Source organism: Strix uralensis, chromosome 4 (assembly GCF_047716275.1).
Source record: "Strix uralensis isolate ZFMK-TIS-50842 chromosome 4, bStrUra1, whole genome shotgun sequence".
Lineage (NCBI taxonomy): Eukaryota > Metazoa > Chordata > Aves > Strigiformes > Strigidae > Strix > Strix uralensis.
This window is the reverse complement of record NC_133975.1, coordinates 19,026,950-19,053,376: the sequence shown is the minus strand read 5'-3', so window position 1 is coordinate 19,053,376 and position 26,427 is coordinate 19,026,950. Positions and strand designations below refer to the sequence as shown.

Here is a 26,427-nt window from a genome sequence, read left to right as displayed (position 1 = left end):
TGATCCTGATTTAATGAAATAATTAAACTTTTTATCAAGTTTGACATGGTATGATTTGCATTTGATTACTTGCATGCTTAAATTTTAGGCAGGTACTTATTCGATTACCAAGTGAATTGAAAGTAGTAACTCAACTCCTTTATTATAGTAGCAAGAAGTCAATGTAATGGAGTTTTGAAACAAATTAAAAAAAAAATCTCCCTCTATGTCTAGGGCTTCCCTAAACTGAGATAATTACTTAAAATTATCCTTTTTTTTTTTTTAAATCTTCTACTGTCACAATACAAAAGATGTCTGGCATGATAAAACTGACTGATCCTCCAAGCAACGTATAGACCATTAATAACTTTCATGTTCAGCTGGCAAGCTAATACAAGCATGTATCACATACACATTTGCTTAATTTTGGGGATGAACTTAGTTCACACCTCCTGGGTGTTTGACAATTCGTTTGTGAGGAATTTGTTCTTGATATAATCAGTAACTTTAATATGCTATAGCTCACACTTGTGTAAAACATTTACAGTGACTACAGTTCGGTTTAGGATTCATTGCCTTTCTACCTTTAATCACATTTAAAGACATTTAAACTATCAGCAAGACTAATTATACACAGGTAACAGCTGCTTCAACTTGAAAGGGAGATTGAGTCTCTTCGTAGTAGCATCCTCCCTTTATATTCCATTTGAAAAGCTATTTTTCATAAACATAGAAATTAAGTTTTTCTTTTAATTTCCAGAAGTCCTAAAATTCTGTAATTTACACTACTAGAAATCAGTGACAAAGCAAAATTTTATCCATGAATCACAGATGTCAAACTAGTTATTGTAATCTGCTTGGTTTTGTTTTGGTTTTGTTTTGTTTTGTTTTTAAATTAAACTTGAGAATAACAAAGAACTCAACTTTTATATTTACTTATACTGAGCTTGCCCTTTTCCTAGTTTTTCTAGGGGCAAGTACTCTTATAAAATCAACCAGTTTCATACTGGGATAGTAACAGCACAATGTAGAAAAAATACCTTTGGAAGTGTCAAGGGGAAAGAAAAACAGGAGTCTATCTTTGCTATCCAGATAAGTAATAATAAAATGGAAGTACAGCAACACGTCTAAAAGGAATACAGCTTTAAGCATGTAACACCGGTGGTTGGAATCACTGTCTGGAAATGTCTTGTTCTCTCCATCAGTTACAGAGAGAATTTAGGCTCTGAGTTTAAGTTGTAAGAATTATTCATCAGATGTCAAAATTAATCAACATAGATGGTGTAATTGCAGCCTTGCTCAACATGTTATTTTCATGGCTAGTGAAATACTATATTGCTTTATAGACTGCACAATATATTGATCAAATTAAATTAATGGCAAGATGATTGATTTGCTTTTAAAACTAAATATGTAACTTCATAAATATGTCATCACTGATTATGATAGCTCTCGGATTGTATAGATGATCAGATTGTACAGAAGATGGTTTATCTCTGTTAGTGAGATAGGTATTAGGCAGAAACTTAAAAGAAAATTAAAAATCAGGAACACTCAAAGTTAGTGTCATAAATCTCTCCACTATTATCTTTCTTGTACCATAGCCTCATCTTAATGTGGTCATTTCAGTTTCTTTAGGTATTTACAGCAAAAAAAGGCCACAGAAATGATGAGCAAGAAAACTGCCATTTTATACTCCAACATATTTTCTAGTACCAAAATCTAACCAAGAAATTAAAGCAAAACAGTGCTATAAAACAGAGAATACATTAGAACGGAACCAAGGTATGTCTTTAAGATGATGAGAATAAAGATTTCAGAAGATCACCATGTAAACTTTTTTATTAGTCCTATCAGTGGCTGCACAAATTTTTAATACAGCTGAAAAAAAGACAATGAACGTAGTATTAACGTACTCCTGCACAGGGATCTGCATCTTCAACGACATTCATTTGATATGTATTCACAGCAAGAGCCAAGTGCCTAATTTGAGGATTTGCAGTGAGCTTTCTAAATTATATCTCTATACTATTTATTTGATCATTTGTAAGAACTGAAATCCATGCACCTTTAAGGAAAGGAAAGTGAGAAACCAAAGTAAGTGAAAATAGGCTTAAAAGACAACTGACCTTTTTCCACTTCATTCAGATTAGCAGCTTGCAGTGACAAAGACAGAAGAGACAAGAGACTTTTTACATTGTAATACAACAGCATAGCACATTAAGCTAATGCACAACTATAGCAGCAGAGAGGTTGATATAGCAAAATGAAGCAAGCTTCAGAGTCTCACCTACAGCAGAGCAAAACAAACAGAAAAGATAAGAAGTACATGCCACTGGTGGCATAAGAAAGGTTTTACTTCTGGATCAGTTAGATCTGTGATCTAATGACTGATGATAATGAGCAAGAGAAATGATCATCTGTAATCTATAGAATGTACATAAAATGACCTGAAGTTTACTGGACTGAGGTTAAAATAAAGGAGATGATAATGTTAGGAGAATAGTGAGGTTAAAGAGTGCAGGACATAGTGAGGTATTTTCAGTGTTTTATTTCTCAAGGTTTCATCAGACACCCTGAGTGTCCGCTGATTCCATTTGCTTACTGCGTTTCACAGTTACAGTCTGTAATCTTAAGAAAGCTCATAGTATAGTGCAAATACCATTCTTTGCCTTTCCACCTGTAACTGTGGAGGTAACTGTAAAACTTAACTAAGGCATAGAAAAATGGATTCCTGACTCTTAAGCAACAACATAATAAGCTTTTTTAATGGTTTGTTTTTAAATCAACACTGTGTACTTGAGAAGTGTCAATTTTCAAGGGAATGTTAGAAAAGTCAAAAAGTGACTGGTTTTGCACTGCAACTTCTTTACAACATTCTTTGTAGTTTTTGTATGTATTTTCAGATTGAGATAGAGATTCTAACAAGCCTTCCACATGAAAATAAAACTTTAAAGGAGAATGATTTACATTTCACACCAGCAGGTTTCAGTTGACTTCTTCCTTATACTGTACTACTGAAATGTAAAGCATATTTGCAGATAACCATTCACCCTGAAAAATATTCTGGGCTGGTGCACTTCCACATTCAGTACATATATGCTGTAACATCTTGAACACAGACAATTCGAAGTATTGCCAATGGAATTAAAAAAGAACAGGACAAGCCTATGATGGTATTTTCCTGGTATGTATACTGTCTCTGTCTCCAGCAACTTCCAGCTCAGGGGCTTTCCGAGCTAAAGATAAATATCTCTGAATTTAAAAATCTTTTAACCTACTGAATATATAGCCTGTTTTCCTCTTAGTTAATCTGATTTGCCCAGCTAGTACATGAATTCATTTAGTGAAAAATACCTCTCATAAAAAAAGACATTAGCAATATGCATATCTGATTTTAACCTGTTAGAACAGATACCAAAATCCAAATGTTTACAAAGTTCCTCATGAAAATCACTGTATCCATACTGGACAGGGATTCTGTTATTTATCTTTCAAATCAGGCTGTAGGCCAGAGAAAAAAAAAATCCTGTAAATAATTTGGTACCTCATACACACTTGAGGCAACTGTAAGATTACTTTGTATTCTGAACACAACCATTTCTAGATCCTGATGTGTCTGGACTACTGTCAGTCTAATTCTTAACACTTCTGAAGGTTATTTAATTATTATGCAAGATCAGGGATGACGGATGTGAAGACCCCTTGACTAGCTCAATGTTTTATATTTTCTCCTTACAATTAATCTGAAAAATGACTTAGGAACTCACATACCATATCCTATACTCAGGGGCTTTTTAAGATAGATAATATGTTGTAGAATTCTGTAGTGTATCCTGTGGAATGAAAAACCTGAACTTTTGCTAAAATTTTTGCCCAATTTGTCTATAAAATGAGTTGAGGCTCTAGTGTTGTATGTTTAAAAAAATACATGTGTCTTTGGTTTTGGTAAGGTGTTGAAAAAATCTGATGAGATAGTGCAAATTCTTGACATTTTTAAAAAACAGAACAGCTAAAATTACTGATTACAAGTAGATTGTTTTGATTTATTTTAGTGCTGGTGAGAAGATTCTCACCTACTCACATGACCTACTGACTTCAGTACCAATTATGAGTAGGCATTGCATCTGTAAAAGCAAATCTCTTTCTGAAAGAATTAGAGGGAGCAAACAAAAAGACTTGCTATGTAAACTCATAGTATTTTCCTTTTAGAATAATGCACAATTATGAATCCAATTAAAAATACACTTTCTTGTATTTTGACTATAAAGAAGCACAACTAGCATACAAACATCAAAAATGTTACCAATGTTTATGCTGCCCTTTTTGTGCTAACCATATAGATGTATAGACAAATGCTACAATTGTTTCAATTGTAAATGTAAAATGTACATTTCAATGACAATACTACAGAAATGCAGCAGGAACACTTAATCAATGTTTTAGGCCAGCACATATAAACAAGCCTTTGTGTCCACTCCGTGGATGTTTAATACAAAACAGTCCTTCCCATGTCATCCTGTGAATACAGCAAGCTATTGACTCTAGCAGTGAAGTGCACCTACAGCAATGTTGAAAATGAAAAAATGAACACAGGTTAAAAACACCTGCAAAGCTGCAGAGGAGGCATGCCTTGCAAATGGATTGTCCTCTACCTAATAGATAAAGAAAACCTCTTAGCATGAAGCCACTGAACAGGAACACTGGACTGATATGAGTTTGGTTTGCTTTCTTCCAGCCTACACAGTAGACTACCTGATCCCATTTTTAAAGGAGATAGCAATTGAACCCAGGTGAGCTGAAGCTTGATTCACATATACCTGAAATATTAGTTATAGGGGAAATAGCAAACACCCGTCTCTACTTATTGATGCCATTACCTGTTATTTGTTTCTAAGGCTTAAGTTGTCAATTGCTTTTAGGTATTAAGGTATCAGTACTTGGCAAAACAGTATTTTGTCTCAGCAGAAGATTATGTCTATTATTCCAGATGTGGACCATCCACTTCTTAAATACCTTACTCTGGCTACTTATACTTTTAACCTGTATTGCTGTAGGTATTGTATATGCTCTAGGTATTCTGTATGGGGAAATTTCTACCAAACATTTACCCAGCATAAGTACTGGAAGAATACATGTATTAATTATGAAGTTTTATTTCTTACACTTGTGTTCCATCATCTTCAGTCACTGTGGGCTTCCAAGATTAAATATTGACTTTAAATTTGAATACCCTAAACCATCTGAGCAATCCAGTAGGTTGTAGAACTAATGATGGAAATACCTTAGAATAAGATGGGGTTAGCTGTTTTTTCAATAAATGAAATTAATTCAGGAGTTCACCTCTCCTCCCAGTCTTCCAGAGCTCAGATTTGATTGATTGATTACAGTAAAGATATAGGATGACTGAGTTAATTCCCAAATTATGGTGGACTTTACATATCTTTTTTATGCATTTCAAATCATGGTTTTGTGAATTTAAGCTCTGTGTTCTCCTAGTGGTCAATTAGCTGACAGAAAAAAGATCTGTCTAGTTAGAAAAACTCTAAAACAGATCAATGTAAACTTCTTGTTCTCCACTGTTGCTGTTCTAACTATCCTCCATTCCCACAGAGATAATGACAGCAAGCAAGAGACCCTCTGTCTCCAAGAGAGGGGAATGCTTTGGCCTGGCTGCCAACTGATAGAAACAAATAATTACACACTCTCTAGTGATTCCTTGTGGTGTTTGTTTTTGTTTTTTGTTTTTTTTTTTTGGGGGGGTGTTTGGTTTTTTTTGTCTTGTTTTTGTTTTTGTTTTTGTTTGTTTGTTTTTGGGTTGTTTTTTTTTTTTTTGGTGTCTCTGTGTGTGTTGGTTTTTGTTTTTTGTTTTTTTGGTGGTTTTTTTTGGTTTTTTTTGTTTTTTTGTGCTAGAACAGAAAGCATCACACTGCATTAAAGTTTCTAATGGAGGGCAGAACAGCATCCAGGGGTGCCAAATTCAGCTCCCTACTGGCAGAGACAGATACTTTCTGCCCTGTTAGTAACATGAGGTATACAGGATAAAAGCAGAATATTTTTCAGATTTCTACAGCTACAGAGGTTCTTCATTAGGGTGTCTAGGTTAGGTAAACAGTAGGGAGGGACACATTTTGAATGATCTTTTAAAAATCAAAATGCTGTAATTTCAAACCTAACAAAGGAATTAATGAGTGGGCATTAAGTCTACTTTTGACTACAAACCATATAGAAGAAAACTACAGAGGGAAAACTGGCTTTCAGTCAATTGCAGAGTAACTACTAATTCACCTACAAACTGAAAAATATTACTGTTCTGCTAGGAATTCTTGAATTACCTGTACTTTCCCTTATACTCCTACCTGTATATTCAGGTGGACAAAGGCAAGTATAGTTATTAATTCCATCCACGCAAGTAGAATTATTTTCACAGTCATTGTCTTCACAGTCATCAACATTTACTTCACAGTTTTCACCTTCAAATCCATCTGCACAAGTGCACCTGTAGTACAGAAAACAAAACTAACCACATTGACATTTTAGCTGGGCAGGCCAGATAAGAAGTTCTGTAATTATATGTACAATAATTCATAACGTACAATAATTCATAATCACTATCCCATACAACATGGTTGATATAATGTAAAAAAACATGTAATAAATATTACCAAAATATTTTTCATATTTTAAATTAGAGAAAAAAGACTTCCAAATTCATGCCTTCACTTTTGAAAAGTGTGCTACCTTTATATTATAAGATTAGATTGTATTTCTTACGAAAAGTGATCCTTTCATTTTTTTAAAGTTAAACACATGGAAGACTGTGGAATCAGGGATTGGTATGTAATAGTAGCATTCCACTATCATTCAGTTAAACACACCAATATAAAGCTCTGCTTAATGTTCCATGCACAATACATGCATCAATATATAAAACCAAAGCCTGTATAAACTCTTCAAAGCCATATTTTTTTTTTGCTTTTGTTTATACAAAAGAAATACATCAAAATGGATAGTAAATGTAAAAGATCACTCAAACGTGACTACACATACATTTTCTGTAATATTCACCATCTATAATCGCTGCAGCTTTCATTATAAGATTGCTTTGATTTTCAAAATATATAGTGTTTAAACAAATAAATGAAAAAGGTCAAATTCTGAGACATGACTATGTGTCACTTTAAATTCTAGAGGCATAGTATTAAGATGTATAAACTTAATTTTTAATAGAAAACTATTTAATCCTTGGGCATAATTTAGATTAAAAATAAGAATAATATCATAATGAATTGCAGGATAATGAATTGTGTCTTTTTGAAGTGTCATTTCTAACAAGCTTGAGGTGCAGATTATTAAATGACTAATAATTTCACATAAGAATACTGAAGAACTTTATTTCATAATTCATGAAGTACATCTGGAGTAATTGTACTGTGTGATTAAATAACTCAAGATTAAAAATGCTCACAGCATGTTTATCTGCTGGCATAGTGAGTTTCAAATGAATCATTAATTTTCTGTTTCACTGGGATTTACATTTTATCATTTACATGCTGTCTGTTGAAGTAATACACATGACAACAGATGAATTGTGAGATTTTTTCAGCAGGGATCTAGCTAGCTATTAATTAGCATAATGGAGTCAATACTGTGTTGTCTTGACCTGATATGCCTCAACTAATCACAATCATTTGTTACTGTTTTTAACAGTTTCAAAGCTTTAGAAGCTTTCCAAGGACAGCAACATGTTCTGAAAACTTCAGAAGCACTGAAAATCTGCCTTTGTGGTGCACTTACGGCAAACACAGAGAACCCAATATTTCAGCATATAAAACTCAGTAGTTTTCCAACTTGTTATTACAATTAAAAACAACCTACCAGAAACCATCTTTTTCTCCTTCTTTCAAATGACAAGTTCCACCATGGTGGCATGGGTTACTAATGCAAGCATGAATGGGAATATCACAGTCTTGACCCTATGCGGGGAACAATAATTGTAATTTAAGAACAAAGTACAGACACTAGTGTAAGGGAGCCAAATAGAACTTGAAGGTGGTTGAGGAGAAGCTTACATTTCATTAAGCTTTTTCCTCTTCATTCAGTACCTACCTTGAAACCATATGGACAAGTACATCTGTAGAAATCAACAGGATCATTGTTGCAGGTTCCATCATTTTTACATGGATTTGATAAACAGGGATTACACTTAGCAAGAATATTAACATCCACAGGCCCTTAAAAATACAAATTGGAGAGTCATAAACAACCAACTATTAATTTATGTTTGACAGGATATATCTGCCATGTTGCTTTAAATTTTAAAATGAAATTTGTATTTTAGTTTTGTGGTGTTTCTGTATGAATGGAATACTGGACTGTCCTTAAATCTTTTGAAAAGACCAAATAAATTTGCTGTTGGATTTTTGGTTTAATTATCACTTTTTTTTAAAAAAAAAAAAAAAAGAAGCTGACCCTAAAGTGATTCCCATATCCCCATTCTCTGAAATCTGTATAGTTCTGATGCATGACAATTACCTTCCCTTTGTATTAACAAAATGAAGAATACAATTTCAGCTTTTGTCTCTTTAAGGGGGTAAAAACTGCCTGTGAGGAAAAGGGCTATCACAGTTTGCAATCCTTCCCCTGATGGTGTTACTGAGAAAGCTATTTTTTATGCATTTATGTTCTAATTTATTTTTTATCTGCAGGATCACAGAGATGGCAAAATGAACCTGTAAAATTACCTGTAAATTGGTTGAACATCTGTGAACTGTAATGTAAATTGCATTGTCCAAGCTATCTCACTGTAAAAAGCTCTATATTGTGCCTTGCTTCCTTATGGAGTCAGCCCTGCGCATTATGGCATTAGCTGAGCCCACAAATAATGCAAATTGTACCATGAATCTATGTGCAAATCCACTGCAATCCATACTTGCGGTATAGTTTCTTACATTAATGATTATAATGACAGTATTCAGAAATGAATATTGACAAAATCTTAAGTTTCAGAGTCAGACTTAGAGCTTTGGCCTACATAAATCTTAATGTAAATATTTTGTAGATTTTTTTTCCCTGTTGTTTTACAATTTTAATACAGCCTTTTCATGGTGAATTTTCAAGTTAGGAGTCTCCAATTTTTAAATTTTGTTGTCAAACAACTAAAGAAATCACTGGTTATTTGTTAAAAAATAGAAATCACTTGTGTATAAATAATGATTAATTTTCATACATTTTGTGATAGAGAAAGGTTTGATTACTGTAAGAGAAAATGGGTGACTTGGCCAAATGCCTATTAAGAGAATGAGCATATATTCTCTACTATCTCCAGCTCTATTGCCTGATGACATTACTGCCTCCAACTTGATTTCAGATTTCACCTATGAAAAAAAAAATCAGTTATCCACAGGTGATTTGTACATTTTAAGGAATAACCAGTGATTTCTTCTAACCAGACACAAAACCCAGACTCCTGAGACCCACTGGTGGAACTGCCTGATTGCTCCATAACAAGTTTTACTCAAAATGAGCAAGACTGCTAAGTTTTCCAAGCTAACAGGCAACTCTTACTGAGATATGGGGTTTTGGATTTTTTAAAACTTACATTTCTTAACTTTCTTTACTTACTTTTCTTTGCAAAATTAATCTCTGATAAGTGATTGTAAAGGAGCTGTCATGGAAGGAAGCCGTGTGATTATAGGGATGCAGTAGGGGGTGCTGGACAAGGAGAGGTTGAAATCTAAAAAAAATTTTTTTTAAAATCTGCAGTTGCCGGTATCCTTCTGTGTCACAGCTTGCAAGCAAATCAAAGGGATGGACATGGTAATCTGTGATAAGATGCTTATTGCCAAAGCCACAATCTGTATGGATCATTGACTATTCTTGTCTTCATTACCTTATTTTGAAAGAGAAATCTATACCTGATTGAAGTTTCTGTTAGACCAGCAAACAGCAGAAGAGTTGAAAAAAACCCCATAGAATTAACATCTAGAAAGTCCTACCTGTGTACTCTAGAATTGCTGATTATTGCTAGAGTACCTTAAGAGGTTCTGTGAAAAAAATAAGGTGCAAGAGGCACATACTTAAAAAAAAAATAATTCTACCACTGTGCTGTAGCCTGGAAGTCTATGCTTCCTTGCCTCAACTATTTATTCTGAACATTATATCCTCTTTTCTACTTCTCATGCAATAAAATGCTAATTATTTGGCAAGATTTAAAAAACATTCATAACTAAGGTTATTCTCCCAAATGGATTAGCAATCTAAATTTCACTTCCAAAACAGAGCCAGAAAATGAGAACCTAAGTCTCAACAAGATAGCAAACAACAGTGTATCTGATTTGTGCTGTAAGAGTTTATTTCTAACTATTATATATGTAGTATCCAATAAAAATTAACATTCTGATTTATCATTCTTCAGTTGTAAGTTCAAAAAATGGAAATGTTTCAGAAATTTTTACTGAAGTCTAATGAAAAGGCAGTTCTGAAACCTATTTTCATTTGCACTATACGTTTACTTCCCTCTTCTACTTGCATGTGTTTAGACTTGTATGTGAGAAAGAATTGGGTTCCAAACCTATTGTTTAGTTTTTCATATTGTAGACATATATATTCTTGAATAAGCCCTAACTGGAAAAAAAAAAAATCCTTAAAATAGAAGAAAAAATAAGAAGTATTCTTTTGTAAACTGAAAAACTAACTGTATTTTATTGACAAATATAGACACACAGCTATCTAACTGTAGCTATCTAGATAGCTATAGATAGCTATAAATGTAGCTGTCTAACATTTTTGAAGAAAAATATGACACAAAACCTCTCAAAACCAACTTCTAGAGAAATCTGTTGCAATAAAAACTTTGAGCTCTGACATTTTATAACCCCTATTCTCTCTTGCTTATGGCCTCAAAATCAGTATCTACACTGATTCACTTATACAAAAGCTGCTAATGAAGTCACTGATTTTAGTACGATGCAGCGTAACCAATCATTTCAGTTAGATAATTTTCAGACCTCAAACCCGGGCTTTTAAATACAATGCTTATACAATATGTTAAATGATATGTCACGAAGAGTCAGCTGTAAATTCATCAAAGGGGAAAACAAACAGTAAACATGCATGTCTTAGGAAAGAAGTCTGCTTGAGGTACACAATAGGAAGGTCAGAAGGTCCGTTCTTAATCAGATCACCCATTCCAGATCTTATAACCTTACCTGGTATCAGAAAACCACAAGGCCCTTGAATCTCTAGAAGCAGGGCATGGATGGTAAAGGGGTAAAAGATTGAGAATCTGTTAGAGGCCACATAAAAAAAGAAAAAACCACCCATAAACGTAGAAAAACAACTGAAAGAAGAAAATACTAAGGGATGATTCCTGGAGTAAAAGAATTTATAAAAATAGAGTAAGGTACAGTGATCTTATGGAGCTTTACAACTGAGATGGGATTTTATTTTGAAATGCTAATTTTCACTGGGAACTATTCAATATGTAAGTAAAATTCAAGCACCCATTTCACTTTCAATTGAATCCAGAGATACTGATAAGATCGAATTACACACCACTCTTTTCCTGTAAATATATACACAATAGCAGACCATCAACAGGTATTCCAAAACCAGTCCTTTCACCCATAGCCTAAAATTTTGGATCTAACAGGAATATAGCATCTTCCTAATTTCTATTCAGCAGTTCATTTTTAAGCAAAAGATAAAATTACTTATCTTTGAGTAACAGACACATAATGTCTTACAGGGCCATCATGTCATTGAAAAGCTGCTGATTTGCAATCTGTAATTATGAGCATCTTCATAGGACAGTGGCAGGAAAATTATTTTCTCTCAAAGGTATCCATAATACCAGATCTCCACTCTTGGAAGTGAAACAAATACAGTTCTTACCCTGCATAATAATATAAAGGATATTTTCTGATGGGCAAGAGGGAGTAAGATATACTTTCTGGATTGTCTGACAGAAACATGACAATGATTGTAGGCAGGGGTGATACAGTTTTATAAACTGAGAGCTGGAAAGTAACCAGGTCCTTCACGTCCATGCAAATATAAATAATATTATATCCCTTATATCCCAAAACCAATGTGCAGTAAGAGCATATCTGCAGTAATGTTCAGTGGATGCTTGTAGAGAAAACTGTCAGATTGGCCAGCGAATGTCCTAACTAAAATCAGACTAAGAGACTTTGCAGCAGATGAGTGTCATATGCAATGAATACTGGCATGACCTCAGAGATATACTGTTGAAAAGTTGCAAGACGGATTTCGAAGGAGAGACAATTCACTGACACCACAAGCAACAAAATAGGTTCTGTGGTTTTTGCTTACAAAAAAGCTTTTTGACAGAATGCTTAAGGAGAGAAGACTAAATAGGATGAACATGCAGTAAAGAACAACTTTGGATGAGACAAACTCCAACAAAGTCCCATTGCTTTTTTAAGGAAGAAATTACAAAGGGATTAAGCTTACTTTGAAGATACATTAACAGATGAGTAAGTCAAAAGAGCTTGAAGATTACCTAGACTGTGAGAATAAGTTAATTCTACAAGACTTAGGATCATATTTATCTGATGCCTCAGAAATAACTATAAGTTTAGTAATGGCTTACAAGTATAACCACACATAAATTTGGTTGGTTGTTTTTGCTGGGTTGTTTGTTTTTGTTTTTTTTTTTTTTCCCCAGTTGGGATTTCAATGTTTCTAAATCAGGACCACAAAAAATGAAGCTACAGCAGAAGTTTTCTGTGTTTTCAAAATATTTAAGAAGGGAGAAATGAATGGAATAGAGGAAGATTAAACAGTAAAACAAATGAAATTCTCTCTCCATGTCAGTAAAAAATGTACTTTTGTAACAAAAAAAAGTTCAGGCAGAAAACCTAGGAATTAACAGACAATAATATAAGTTGTGGTATAAATGCCAGCAATATTGGTACCAACACGGAGATAAATACTCTTGGTCCAAACTCTAAGAAACTTCCCCTTATATCAACAATTCAGAATGAGACCTCTATAGAGGTAATCATAACCCTTTATTTCTGTTTTTTTTTTTTTGTTGTTTTGTTTTGTTTTGGGTTTTTTTGTTTTGTTTTTGGGTTTTTTTTGGGTTTTTTTTGTTTGGGCTCTTTTATGCTTTCTTCTGAAATATCAGAGGAAACATTATGGACACATTGATGCAATTAATTGCAGACTGCAAAGATTATGGATGCATTTACAGTTTTTACTGTTAACAGTCTGAAGGAAAAGGACATTCTTTGGCTACGGGAAGTGTAGATGTTTAAACTGTAGTTCATGACTGAGACAGTACAAAGTATCATGTACATCCATGTACTGAGGAATACTGTACTGCAAGTCCAAAGACTTTTCTTTTTCTCCATCTATTTGAAAACAAATAGGCACTGAAGTCTTTAAAATAAATACAGTTCCTGAATGGAACCAATGGCTACATCCCTAAGTATGAGGAGGAAAGATGACAAGTCTGAGTGAAGACACTATAATAAATGTACTTAAGAGCACAGAACTCTTATTTCACAGCTCAACTATTTGTAAAAATTCCAAATTGACACTTCAAAGGGAAAAAACCAAACAACAGTACCTTGGCAAGTAAATTTTTTAGAAGGAGTTGTGAGAAGAAGTTTATCTGCCATTTCTCCAGGACCAGCACAACGTGCAATACCAGGTTCTTTGTATTCTGATTTTACCCAGTCAGACAGCCACTGCATGTTACAATCACAGTAAAGAGGATTTGCTCCAATAGCCCTATGGAAAACAAACAAAAACGGAATAAAGTTTTAAATGGCTGCTTTTTAAAAGAGAAGCCAGAAAACAGGTTGGCAAAAACCCCTTCAAACCAGAAACCTGCCCTCCTTCCACAAAATTGACTGTTAGAGCATAAAGTGTCTGGATTTGGGTTCTAAATTAAGAAGTGATAGTTTTAGCAGTAAATTTGGTCCAGAAACCTAGCTATTCTTAGCTGCATTATGTGTGAACTTTGGAGAGCTAATACTAACTAGCTGTGTTTCGCCATTGGTATGTAATGGCCAAGATCAGCTGCATCAGCAGAATGAAACTGATACTGGGAAATTAAGTTAGCAAGAATAAAGTATTTCTTCCGAACCAGCCAAGGCAACCCCAGAGAGTTCCACCCTGATATTTTTCCTTTTCAGTTTATTGCTCCCAGGCTGGTACAAACCATCTGTTTCTAAGCTTCCAAATTTGATTTAATTATTTCCTCTTTGGAACTCTCCCACTGAACTCACAGCTATGTGCAGAATTCTGTAAGTGGTCTCTACTGCATAAGTAAATAAAACTACATTATCCTAGCTTTGTGGTAGTTACATAAGAATTGCCTCATTACGAAAGCGAATCCATTTCTTTAAATCTGATTTTTTTTAGTTAAAAAATAATTTAGCTAGAGAACTTCAGAATTCGTTTCTGTAAAGGCTTTTTAAATGTCTATTTTCTCTGGTAGAAACTATACTTCTAAAACTCTGAGAACAATGATATGCTGTGTAGTTAATTTGGAGGATAGAAGCATTGTGCTATTCTATAAACATGTACTCATATTCCTTTTAAGAAATACAATAATCATAGAACTTTCAACAGATGATCTTGATATATGCAAACACTGTCACACGGAAGTATTAGAACATCCTTGCTCTCCAGATGTTTCAGTACTCCTTTTCAGAATGTTCCACAACTGTGGATCAGTGGGTCTTCTAGAGATACAAGAAAATCTTTGACAAGCAAAGGTGGTAGAAACTACCACTGTTGAAACACTCTTCTGCCACACTGAGCAGGAAGCCCTCTCTTAATTATTGCTACATACTTCCATCTGAACCTAAGAAAATAAATATACTTGTTCAGTCAGGCTTAAGTCAGAGCAATAACAAAAATCACACCTAGTCATAGGGAACTTTCCATGCAAGGAGAAACACCTAGAATTTGTCCACTCCATATTTGCAAGAGTGAATGTTAGAATGAACTGAGATAACAAAATTGCTCTGCTAAAATCAGAATGTTAGCAAGGATAACTGGTAGCCATTAAGAAAAAAAATAACAGCAACAACAATCAAATCTATGTAAGTTTTACTGATTATTTCATGCAGATAGTTTAATAGTAGTATTTGAATGAATTATCAATGAATTAAAGCTTAATCAGTGTCATCAAATTTCTGAGAAATGGAAAATTAAATGTCCAATACTGAACTAGAAACACATAATTAAGTTTTTAATAACTGCAGCTGGTCAGAAACATAAAAATCAGATATATCTAAAGGCACTAGTCAATTTACTCCTCAACTGCAAGCAAAGATTTAATAACTATCCATAAACACAATGAGGTTTACAGATAGGTAACTTGTTCTAATATAGGTTCCCACCGAAAATGAAAAATAGGAAAAGTATTGCCTCAAATTATGTTCTGAAATCAGATGCCATGTATTTAATGTCAACTTATCAGACACTGATACAGAATCATAGAATAATTTAAGGCACTCTGGAGGTCATCTGGTCTCACCTCCTGCACAAAGCAGGGCTCACTTGAAAGTCAGAGCAGGGTTGCTCAGGGCTGTGTCCAGCTGAGCTCTGAAAATCTCCAGTGGTGGAGATTCTTCTGCTTCTTTGGGCAAACTTTTCCAAAGCTGATCCACCCTCACAGTGAAGAATTTTTCATTATGTTCAATCAAACTTCCCTTGTTGCAGCTTGTGACTATTAACTCTTATTCTTCACTGTGCACCTCAGACAAAAATCTGTCTCCATCATTGCTATAATACCCTTAGAGGCTTAAAGAATATTAGGTCCCTCCTTGGCATCTCTTCCTCCAGGCTAAATCAGGCCAGTTCCTTTAGCCTCTCCTCACAGCTCATATGATCCACTCATATGAGCTTGCCGCTATCCTGGATTTGCTCCTGTTCATACATACCTGCTTTGTACTGGAGAAACTGAACACGTATTCCAGATGTGGCCTCAGGAGCGCCAAGCAGAAGGGAATGACCACTCACCTCAGTCACCTGTCTGCTCACTTTCTAATTCAGCCCAGAGCCTCTTTAGCCTTCATTGCCATAAGGGCACAGGGCAGACAGGTTCAATTTGCTGCTCACCAGGAGGCCCAGGATTTTTCTGCTGAGATGCTAGCACTCTGGCCAGTCCCCAGCCTGTGCTGATGCATGAGCTTGTTCCAGAGCAGGCCTTTGCATTTTGTCTTTGTTCAAATATACGAAATTTGCTAAATGTCACATAAAAAAATACAGTTATCATCTGAATACTCACAGGTGTGACAATGCTGAAAGATCATTAAAAGCTCCTTCAGGAACAACAGAAATATCATTGCCATGTAAAGACCTTAAAAATAAAATAAACAGAATAATATATATGTGCGTAAAAGTCAGCAGGTTAACTTTGAAAATTTCATCTTCTGTAAACAGTTTTCAGCTTTTCACTTTTTTTTCCTTTCAGTTCCTCAGTGTTTCCAGCTGTTGTGGGTTAGTTTTTTTTTTGCTCTAACAGGAAGCCTACTCATAATTTGATTTTTTTACTCTGAATTTTCATAAGAAATGATAATAATATGACTCTTAAAATTGAAAGAATAAAGGTCTGTAAAAGTAGGCATACTTCTGCAAAGTACTGATTGGATTTAGGGATAGCAGAAGAGTTATTATTTCTGACTTTTTCAGCAATTTTCTGAAATTCCCATTAATTATGTTCATACTTTTTTTTAATCTTTCATAGATTCATGGAAAATACAGGCATTGACTCTCTGTTAATATAAGTATTAGGGATGTTGCCCTAATTTTATAGTAAAGTTAAAGAACTAAAGACCTTATTAAGCATCAATACCAGACTAGTAGCAAACATGAAGAAAAATATCTCTCCTTTTCTATAAATTCATTCAGTTACATGTGTATCTAATACATATAGAATTATGGTTCTTGAAATTATCTATATTTATATCAAATAACTGAAGTTTTGTGAGCACACTTAAATAATGCCATGCTTGAGATTTAATCCAGCTAAGCTATTAAATGGTTATAAACTACACAAATGGATGCAAAAATTACATGTTCTGCTGGGGACTTCTGAGAAAGAATTTTTCCAGTTTTTTTTCTTAATGAGAAACTGAAGCTGTAAACTAGACTGACTGTTCTTTATTTCCTTTGTCCCTTTTTGTGCCCTTTCAACCATGTTTTTCCTAGTATTAAAATGGAAAGTTTTCTTGGAACCAAAAAGTAATTTTATTGATTTTTCGATAGTTAAGAATGATGTAATGGTTTTGGAAATACTCCCATATTAGATGAAACAAGAAAGAAAGAAGTTTATTGTTGTAATAAAAATATTCAAATTTCAACTGCAAAACCCCCTCATATAAACTTATGCATATGGCATTTTTGTTAGACTTCAATGCTTATAAGAAGGAAAAAACACAAAAAAAAGAAATGCAGCCATGATTAAAAAGCAGAAAAGTAAAAAGCGTATGTCTGTATATAGAATGTTGTCCAGAGTTACATAACTTCTTGTGCAGCATTTTGAGAGTATACTTCCCCAGAATGAAGCCACACAGATTTTTAAGGCCACGTAATTACCACTTCTCAAATACTTGGTAAGTTTTAAAATTTAGTTACTCCCTACGGATTTGCTATCTGCTGTACACAAATAAAAATTCTGGAAAATAGCAACGGTTAAAAAATAATACTTACAACAACCTAAGTGATTTCAACCCATCAAAAGTCCGTGCAGGGATACATCTCAGGCGGTTGTAACTAAGAATTCTGAAAATATATAAAAAACTGTCAGCACGTGTATGAGCCATTCAGTAAACAATGCAGAGCATGACCAAAACCAGCTTTTGCACACATAGCTAGTTAGGAAACAAGTTATTTTACAGCCTCCATAACAAGCAAGCTTTAATATCAACTAAATGCCCTTTCTTTCCAAGGAAAAAAACCAACACTGTAATGCTTTGAAAGAGTCACTGTTACATGTTTAAACTTACAAGGTGAGCAGCTGAGTCATGTTGCTGAAGCTCTGATTAGAAAGAGTGCTGATTCTGTTGTTACTTAAATCTCTATAAAAAATAAATTCAGAAATTCAGACCTTAAAATGATTGCCCCAGTCCTGAAACACTGACAGACACATTATTTTTATTAGTAGAAGTAGTACCATCATTGGTATCAATATTTAAAGCAGCACGTATTTTTATTTTCACATGCCATATACAAGCCTAGCAAGTGTTTAGCTTGATCAATGAAAAGCATTTTCATTTCAACACAGATAAAAAAGCAGCGCAATGCATTCTTATACAACAGCAATGTCCATCATGCTACTGAGTTAATAATGCAATCCTACATGAACCCAAGTATAGAAATGAAAGTGATGTTTTAAAGTGGAAATCATTCTAGTTATGTCCCTAATGATACCTGAGTAAATATAATCTAATACTCAACACTTATATGCTGAAGACATCAAAGCCCAGTGCTATTATTTTAAAGAACACTACCTAAGATTTATAGAGAAAGCCTTAACATCTTTCTTGTTGTTCAAAATTCTAATGAATAAAATTTTAAGTATAAGTATGATGGAAGCTGGAGTGGTATGCTGGTAGCTTCAAAGATAGTAGCTTCAAAGAAGCTTTGAAGAAGCTGTATTAAATGTGAATACTGCCTGTTCTTTATGCTCATATTGTGCTTTAGTTTTCATTTTATGTTAACTATTTTGTTATAGTTTACTGTATTCTGTGGAGAAATACAGCATTTGTTTCTGAGGGGACCTTGATATTTTAACTTAAGAGTACTGTTGAATAGCTACGCAATATATGTATTTCTCTGCTTGAAATTTCATGAAAGCATTTAAGACAACTGACTCATAATAAACATATTAGGCAAATATAACAGAGAAATCTATTCAAAACAGAAAGAAAAAATTTGAAGCAAACAATCTTCCTTGTTAATCTGGAACTCAGGAGACTAATACGTAATTCCTTGTTTGGCCACAGAAGAACTATGCATAGTGTTTCGGTTTTTCAAACACAGCTGAGAACATTCTCAACTTCATAACAGCAGTATGAGGATACATTCAGAAGAGACTACAATAACGTGCCCCACGGGTCTGATAAATAGAGACTGTTAATACTCATCTTATTTGCATTTTATTTACTGTTCACCTATAATTTATTGTATTACATTTGTCTGCTAGATTGTGTGTATTTTCTGACCAGAAGGTAAAGTTACGTGACTTCTGTCTGTGTTTGTCAAAAATAGACCATGAGTACCTAATCTCTGTGATGGAAGCCTTGTCACTATGCGTCTAATTAACCTAGTCTCTAGATATATATCCAGTCTCTGCTGATACTGTTACTGCACACAGTCCAAACTATACGTTTGCTTCTTGTGCTGAGGTTCCAAAGTTTGTATTTATTGTGTGCTGCAAGTTAGATCTTGTATAACTTCCCTAAACAATCCACAAAGATTTCCTATAGGTGCTATGCTGTATACATTTGAGAATATTGCAAGGGTTTTTTTCCTGATGTTACTTGCAAAATATAAAAAGTTTTGGAAACATGTTTTTTCTAAATTTGTGACCGTGACCAATTTTGTCTAGCATGAGGTAAATAAAGGAAATCGAGTTCTTGTTTCCGAATGCCAAACCATTTTAAATTTTTGCAGCAAAGCTCTAAACCCAGTCAAGAAGAAATTTAAGGGATTTTGTTACTCTCCTCCACTTTTAATTCTGATTATAAGGAAACCACAAACTGCTTTCAGAGTATTACACAGTTCAACATCAGCTGGTATAAATTTTTATAGTCCTAACAAAGGCCATGGAATTACAACCATTTACATCAACAGTCTTCCTGTTTCTCTCGCTGTACTCTTACAAGGTACAGAAACCATATTCAAATAGTTCATGAAGTAGAGGTAATAAATTTTAGAGCAGCTAGTGATTTGCCTCAAATCATAGAGTGAGTCAGCAACAGAGTTTGGAGTAAGGCATTCTAGACAAGCTCTCTTCTTGAGTCATTAAACTATATGTTGTGGGAGAAATAGAAGGGGTTACATTCAAGTGTTACAACAGCTGTATGTGCTGTTCCTATGTGAAGCATACCACGGAGTGAAGCATATCACAGGATGTTTCTTTTGCAAATGAAATAATTCTAGTGCCTTTATGGGGCTGCGTAAGAAAATTCTGTATTACCCTAACACCTTACTCTAATTACCCTAACTTTGTAAGATCTTACATCTCTCTTCAGGTTAACTACAATTTCGGATTATTTACTTTGTGATGTAATCACTGGAATGAAATACCCTGTTTATAAAACGTGACCGAGTAGATTATATGTAGGATGTGATAAGTAGAATAAAATAGCCTCTGTATAAAATGTGGTTGGATATTATATTTGCTAAAAGAGATAATATATTTTATGTTTTTTTTTTCTTATAACTAAAACCAGGTATAATGGCATTTGCTTTTGGTTGTTTCTTGTTTGTTTGTTGTTTTTTTTTACTTCCAGTAGAGAATGTTGCTCTAAAACTACTTACATGAGTGTTAAATGCTTGTAGTTGGAAAGCTCTTTTGGAACAAGGGTAAACTGATTTCCATCCAAATAACTAAAATAGAAAAATAAAACATAGAGCATTATGTTTTTTATTAAAACAGTAGCATCTTCATCCACTAATCTTAGAATCCAACAGTAAAGTTAATGTGAATACATATTATTTCTGTTTTATAAGAAACCTTGCTTACAAATTTTGGTTTTTAGAGACACAATGGAGGACCTGTAGCCTAAGATCCAAATGCTATTGTATGAGATATTATGAATATTATGACATAACAGTAATAATAACCAACTCTTACATAGTACTTTCTATTATTTCGTGAAGACTCTGCAAAATGAGGTCTTTATCATCTCCATCTCACACATACCTACAGGTGAAAAGTAAATCTGACTTCTGCAAGTCACATTAAGTGTGGATTTTGAGCTATTGTAAACTGAAACAGACCCTGACACTGCAGAGGTAGTCCTTTACAGTAAAACCAGCAAGGGTTGGTCCCAGCTCTAGCAGCAAATTCCTTTGTCATGCCTGCAGTTCAGGTCACCTTCCCTAATTTCTCCCTGTATATTTCATGATATATCAGGCATGACATACTGCAAGCCTGTTCCTATGGAGCAGGTTAGGGTTTAAAGACAGTAATCAATTACCCTTCCCTAGAAAAGTTAGATTTTTTTTTCCCCTCTTTGTAGGTTTACAGCTCCTGTATTATATTGCTTGCTCTTCTTCCATGCTCATAATTCTCAATAACAGACTTGTTCATCCTCAGAGTTAACAGGTGCAGAGCCATCAAACTGTATCAGCACCTGAGTTACAGGCAAAGGAAGGTAACAAGCCTTGCCTAAAAAGCTTCCAGTGTGTAGCCAGTCATTACAAAGTGCAAGTGGAGGGGCTCTTCATGTAACCAGGGCAAGAGATGACAAGAAATGCTGAATTTAAATGATTCTCTGAAATGCAGAAGACAGTAGCAGGAAGATTAAAGGTCTTTAGTTTCTCAACTGGGGCAAATGATTTGCTTATGGTGGTATTACTTTTTTTTCCTGGAACCCAAGTAAAAACTACACCCTCATTATCCCTATGCAAAGATATTTTAGCCATTCAAATACTTGGAACGCACTTGAATTAAGAGTAGCCTCTGACAGATTAATTTTGATCTTAGATTAATTTTGAGCTTAATGTCTTTAAGTATGTTGCGGCATCTTTGGAAACTTTCGTCTTGACTAAATCAAAAAGCTTTTTTTTTTTTTTTTTCCCCCCTTGGATCATGCCTTTTTTAGGGCTGCTAGACAAATCCAAAATATGTATCTCGACAAGGTACACTATGTTAATGACATTACACATAAATGGTGCTGAATGGAGTGTGGGTTCATATTCTTAATTATTAAAAAAGAAACCAACAATATTTAAACTTTTTGAAGGAGTAAGTATTCTGAGAAAATTCTTCTATTGACAGATAAATTAGGATATATTGCTTTAGCTTCATTTGAACCGAAGTACTACAAGTATCCACTTGGCTCATAAAAATTCTTCCCTGTTCAAATGAAGTAACTATTAAGATATTTTATAAAACACACAAAGAGTACATCTTGGAAGGGTTATGCATGCTAATGAACAAGAAGAATCAATCAGTATGCAACTGCTAACAGGAACCACGTCCATTATCCTTTTGAAAAATATGCTAAATTGCATGCTTAGACGCTAATTAAAGCATACAAAATTGTACACAAATGAGTTTTCAGTCACACTCAGGGTTCCGCTTACAATTCCAAAAATATCTCTCTTTAGCTGCTTATTTTTACATTGCATTGATGCCCTTACATTGTGAAATTGTATTTATTAGGCCAGACTATATTTAATTAAGTCATCTTCTATTTGAGAAAAAAACCCAACACCAAAACCTAATGAAATAAGTTATAGGTTTATATAGCTGTGTGCTAATTTGAGTTCTTAATAATTTCCCTTCATTAATGACTAAAGCCTTTTGGATGCTATTAAGCACCAAACTAGTGGTGGACATTTCAGAATCTTCTATATAATACCAAAGGGTAAAACAAAAAAACTGTTCTAGTGACTTAAGATACACAGCTATGATGTCTTCTGAAAAAACACTACATTAATCAATCATTATGAAGAATGACTAATTTAATATTAAATATTTGCCATATGTAACACAAATCCAACTTTTTTTCTTGTCTGTAATTTCTATTTCTTTCAATCTTGTGACCTATCTGATCAAGATTCAAAGCAGATGAATAATCCAACTTATAAGTAGCTTATTCAGTTATTATCTTTAAACAATACATGAGGTAGCAAGCTCTTTTTTATATCAATGTACTGTCCATCTGCATATTCAAATTATATCTTTTCATAAAATGCAATCTTAACCATTTTTCTCATATAAAAACATGTATCAAGAGATTAATAAAATATCTCAGATTGTATAAGACTGCCTATATGAAAAATAAGACTTTCTATTAAAACCAGTCATTTTGAAATATCACAAATCCATGTTTATTATGAAAATATGCAAACACATTAATAGATTGTTTTCTTTTTGCTTTTTCATGTAATTGAACTTCTTCATTCCTTCCTAAACAGTGACCATAGGTTAATCAGATTCACTGTTGCCCGTAATTTAACTCATTGTAACATGATATCCACCTTCAGTTGGTTCGGTGTTGGGGATATAAATTCTCAGAGTGGTTACAATTTTATACACATATATTTTTAAAGCTTTTCAGTAACATTCTTAGAGTGTTTTGGGACTTACAAAGCATTGCTGATTCAAACTTAATCTAAAATTTCTCAAGATACCGTGCAAGTCTTTATATCTATAAAACAGTATAATAATAAATTTCAACTGATATACTGAATCCAATTCTTCATTTTCTTCTTTGCTCGTTCTTGAACCTGGCCATATAAATCTGATATTGATTTTCATAAAAGGGAAAAAAGAGTGCCACTTACAGTTCAGTTACATCTTTTGGGATGCCTTTAGGCAAAGCTTTTAGGCCTTTGTTGCTGCAGCGAACTACTGTGTCTAGACAAGTACATTCTGCTGGACAGCGAGACAGTGGAGAGCAGCTATTGTCATCATTTCCTGGTTAATAAAAACAAACATGCAAAGCTTGCTATACAAATATCACTTCAGTATTAGCAATAATATCCCACCTGGAATTCCTATAAGCAAACATGATATTTCTACATGATGATATCTCTAGGTAGGGAAAACATCAAGTTTCCTCTGTAAACCCCTGCTCCAAGAATTTACATTTCAAGTGATGCTTCATTTAGTACAATTCTGTTTTACTAGGTAAAAATGCTATTATATGGAAAAAAAAGATCATTAAAGAAAGAACAAAACTGAAAATGAAAAATAATAAAGGAAAATATAAGTTGATTTTCAAAATTAGCAAATTATTAAAAATAAACAGTCTTTTTAAAGAAAAGTTATGGCCTTGAAAATTGACAAACTAATAATGCAAGAAATGGAAGCATGTGTGAGAGATGCAAGATAGCAGCCACTTTTTTTAAGCATTGTGGAAGTCACAAACTAAGCAAAATGGCATGTTATTTGATCAAGTAACCTGAAAGCACTTGATGCAAGAATCAGCAGTTGAAAATAATCTCATCTGAACTGCAACATTTGATCAATTTATTTAATTTTTATGTTATCTCTAAATTATGACTTACAGTACTGAACACAGGCAAGAAAAATTTTGAAAGCATATATACAATAGCCATGTGCTTGCTTATCATCCAAAAATGGGTGGAAGATTTTTAAACTGATGTAGAAACAGCATGAAGCGCAGATGAAGTTATTTAAGCGTAACATTTTGGGATCTATGGGAATCATGAGATGTACATATGAAAACTGAAATTATAAAAAGTTAAAATATTAATTTTCTTACCATCATCGCACGTGAAATCCTGAATTGCTACATCCTGGATGGGAATCTCTTTGAGGAAGTAGGGTTTTTGGCAGCGAGGGTTCCCCGTCACAATACGTTTCTTCCTTAGCCAGTCTCCAAGCCACGCGAGATGGCAGTTGCAGTTGAAGGGATTCGCCAAGAGGTTTCTGAAAACCACAGGAAAGTTTAAATCAGATGACACCATTTTTTCATCCTAAGTATTCTATTTCTATTTACGAAAAGCTAAGCTTAAATACTGTTCTTCAAACAATACTATGTACAAACCATAGGTGAAAGCTGTAATTTAGGCTCTGTGCGGTGAATCTTGATATAACTCATTTAGAAATAATTTGAAACTGTCGAAGACCTGGCTTGTAAAGCCATGCTGTACTGATAATGCAATAATTTCATATAGAGATGAAGGCTGATTACTTTACATTATTAGCTTTAACCTGACAACAGCTATTCCATTAATTTGTCATCTCAAGATTTCCATTTTTTATTTGCTCCAGAGAATAAGTTTCCTATCTGAAGTGACAGCTAAGTTGATTACATGCCAGTTATAAAAATGAATTTACTTCTAGAAGTCTCAGTACTTTTGGCATCTCCTTACTTCAGCACAAACCTATTGACAATTCCATTATTTATAAACATGTCATCCTTAATATGCTCAAATTAGTCACTTGGTGCAAAGTGTCACTTTTTATGTAAAACGGGATTAAGTACTTTCCTGAATGATGCTACCTACAAAATGCGTTTATTCAGTAAACTGAGTGGCAGCTTCACTCTTTGGTTTCCCTTCCCTTAAATTACATCATACTTAAATAAAAAAAAAGAGATGCTTCTTTTTATAGAAAATGAGACTGAAGTTTCATTATAAAACATGTATGAATTAAGATCCTCAGTAGGCTGAGGAAATTTAAGATAATAATTGGACGGCACAGTGCAGAAAGACAGACCACATGGTGATTCGACCAGCTGTGATTGTGCAGTGCCTAGTCAAAATGTGGCTTTCTACCCTGGCTCAGATCAGTGGGCTTCTGTGAGGAGGGTGAGCAGGACATTCTTCCTGCCTTCTCAAGCACTTCTGGAAACCAGTCTAACACTGCATCAAAGGGCACCATGAAAACACATGCTTCATGTATACTCTTCATGCATCCAAGATAGTCCAGAAAATAAACTTTCTCAAAAATCCCTCCATGAACTCTTTTTTCCCTTAACTTTACCTCACGCTGTGAAATTATACAGTGAACCATTAACAGAAATGTCCCCAAAACGTCAGAGGTTTAAACTCGGGTAAGGTAAAACACAAACATGACTTACAATGTAGAGAGTGAGTGCAGTGTATCGAAGGAGCCGGGTGCCACAGTGGTGATCTGGTTGTCATACAGCGAGAGCAGGCGGACTGAGCTCAGGCCTGTGAAGCTGTCGTTTCCCACACAGCTCACGCGGTTGCTCCTCAGCATCCTGAGAAAGGAAGGATCACCATTTCTTAGTTTAGGCTGAGCAGGGGCTGGAGATGAAGTCGTGGCCCAAGCAAGGGCCAAGAGGTATGACTCCAAAGGGACTGCTACTGGTGGAGGAGTCACAAGTGCAGCGAGCCCCATGCTGCCCGCCACCTCACTGAAGGGACTGAGTGCAGCGTGCATGGAGCGGACTGGAAAACAGAAAGATGGGTAGGTACATTTCATGGAGGCAATGGGTGTTTCCCATAAGCATTTGTGTTTTGGTTTTTGTTTCAATATCAGAATCAGTATTTATGAGTTTGTTAATTGAAAATAAATTAAACTGATTGAAATGCCCCAAATCAGAGATACACAGCAGCCCTCTCTCTTCATGATGACAAGTCTAATGCCTCCAGAGCTGATATTTACATGGACCAGAAGGTTGTACCAGCTGACCTCCTCCTGAGGTCCCTTCACTCTGAATTTTCTTAGGATAAATTCTAGAAAACAATTCTATTACATTCTCAAGCGTTTCAGTTAAATGA

At 34.4% G+C, this 26,427-nt stretch overlaps 1 protein-coding gene across 7 annotated transcripts in view; it reads right to left on the bottom strand.

Annotated features, from left to right (window-relative positions):
• The window catches only part of SLIT2 (slit guidance ligand 2), a 265,807-nt gene that overhangs the window by 29,723 nt on the left and 209,657 nt on the right, over nt 1-26,427 (bottom strand). For 4 of the 7 annotated variants that reach the window (XM_074865881.1, XM_074865882.1, XM_074865884.1 and 1 more), the window contains 12 exons: nt 25,761-25,904; nt 24,438-24,604; nt 23,494-23,626; nt 20,515-20,583; nt 17,976-18,047; nt 17,680-17,751; nt 16,256-16,327; nt 13,580-13,743; nt 8,089-8,213; nt 7,858-7,955; nt 6,339-6,478; nt 2,109-2,135 (listed from right to left, as the gene is read on the bottom strand). In XM_074865881.1, coding sequence (XP_074721982.1) covers nt 2,109-2,135; nt 6,339-6,478; nt 7,858-7,955; nt 8,089-8,213; nt 13,580-13,743; nt 16,256-16,327; nt 17,680-17,751; nt 17,976-18,047; nt 20,515-20,583; nt 23,494-23,626; nt 24,438-24,604; nt 25,761-25,904 — 1,283 coding nt within the window. The remainder of the gene's footprint in view (nt 1-2,108; nt 2,136-6,338; nt 6,479-7,857; nt 7,956-8,088; nt 8,214-13,579; nt 13,744-16,255; nt 16,328-17,679; nt 17,752-17,975; nt 18,048-20,514; nt 20,584-23,493; nt 23,627-24,437; nt 24,605-25,760; nt 25,905-26,427) is intronic. The other 3 variants (XM_074865883.1, XM_074865885.1, XM_074865887.1) reach the window with 1 other exon arrangement.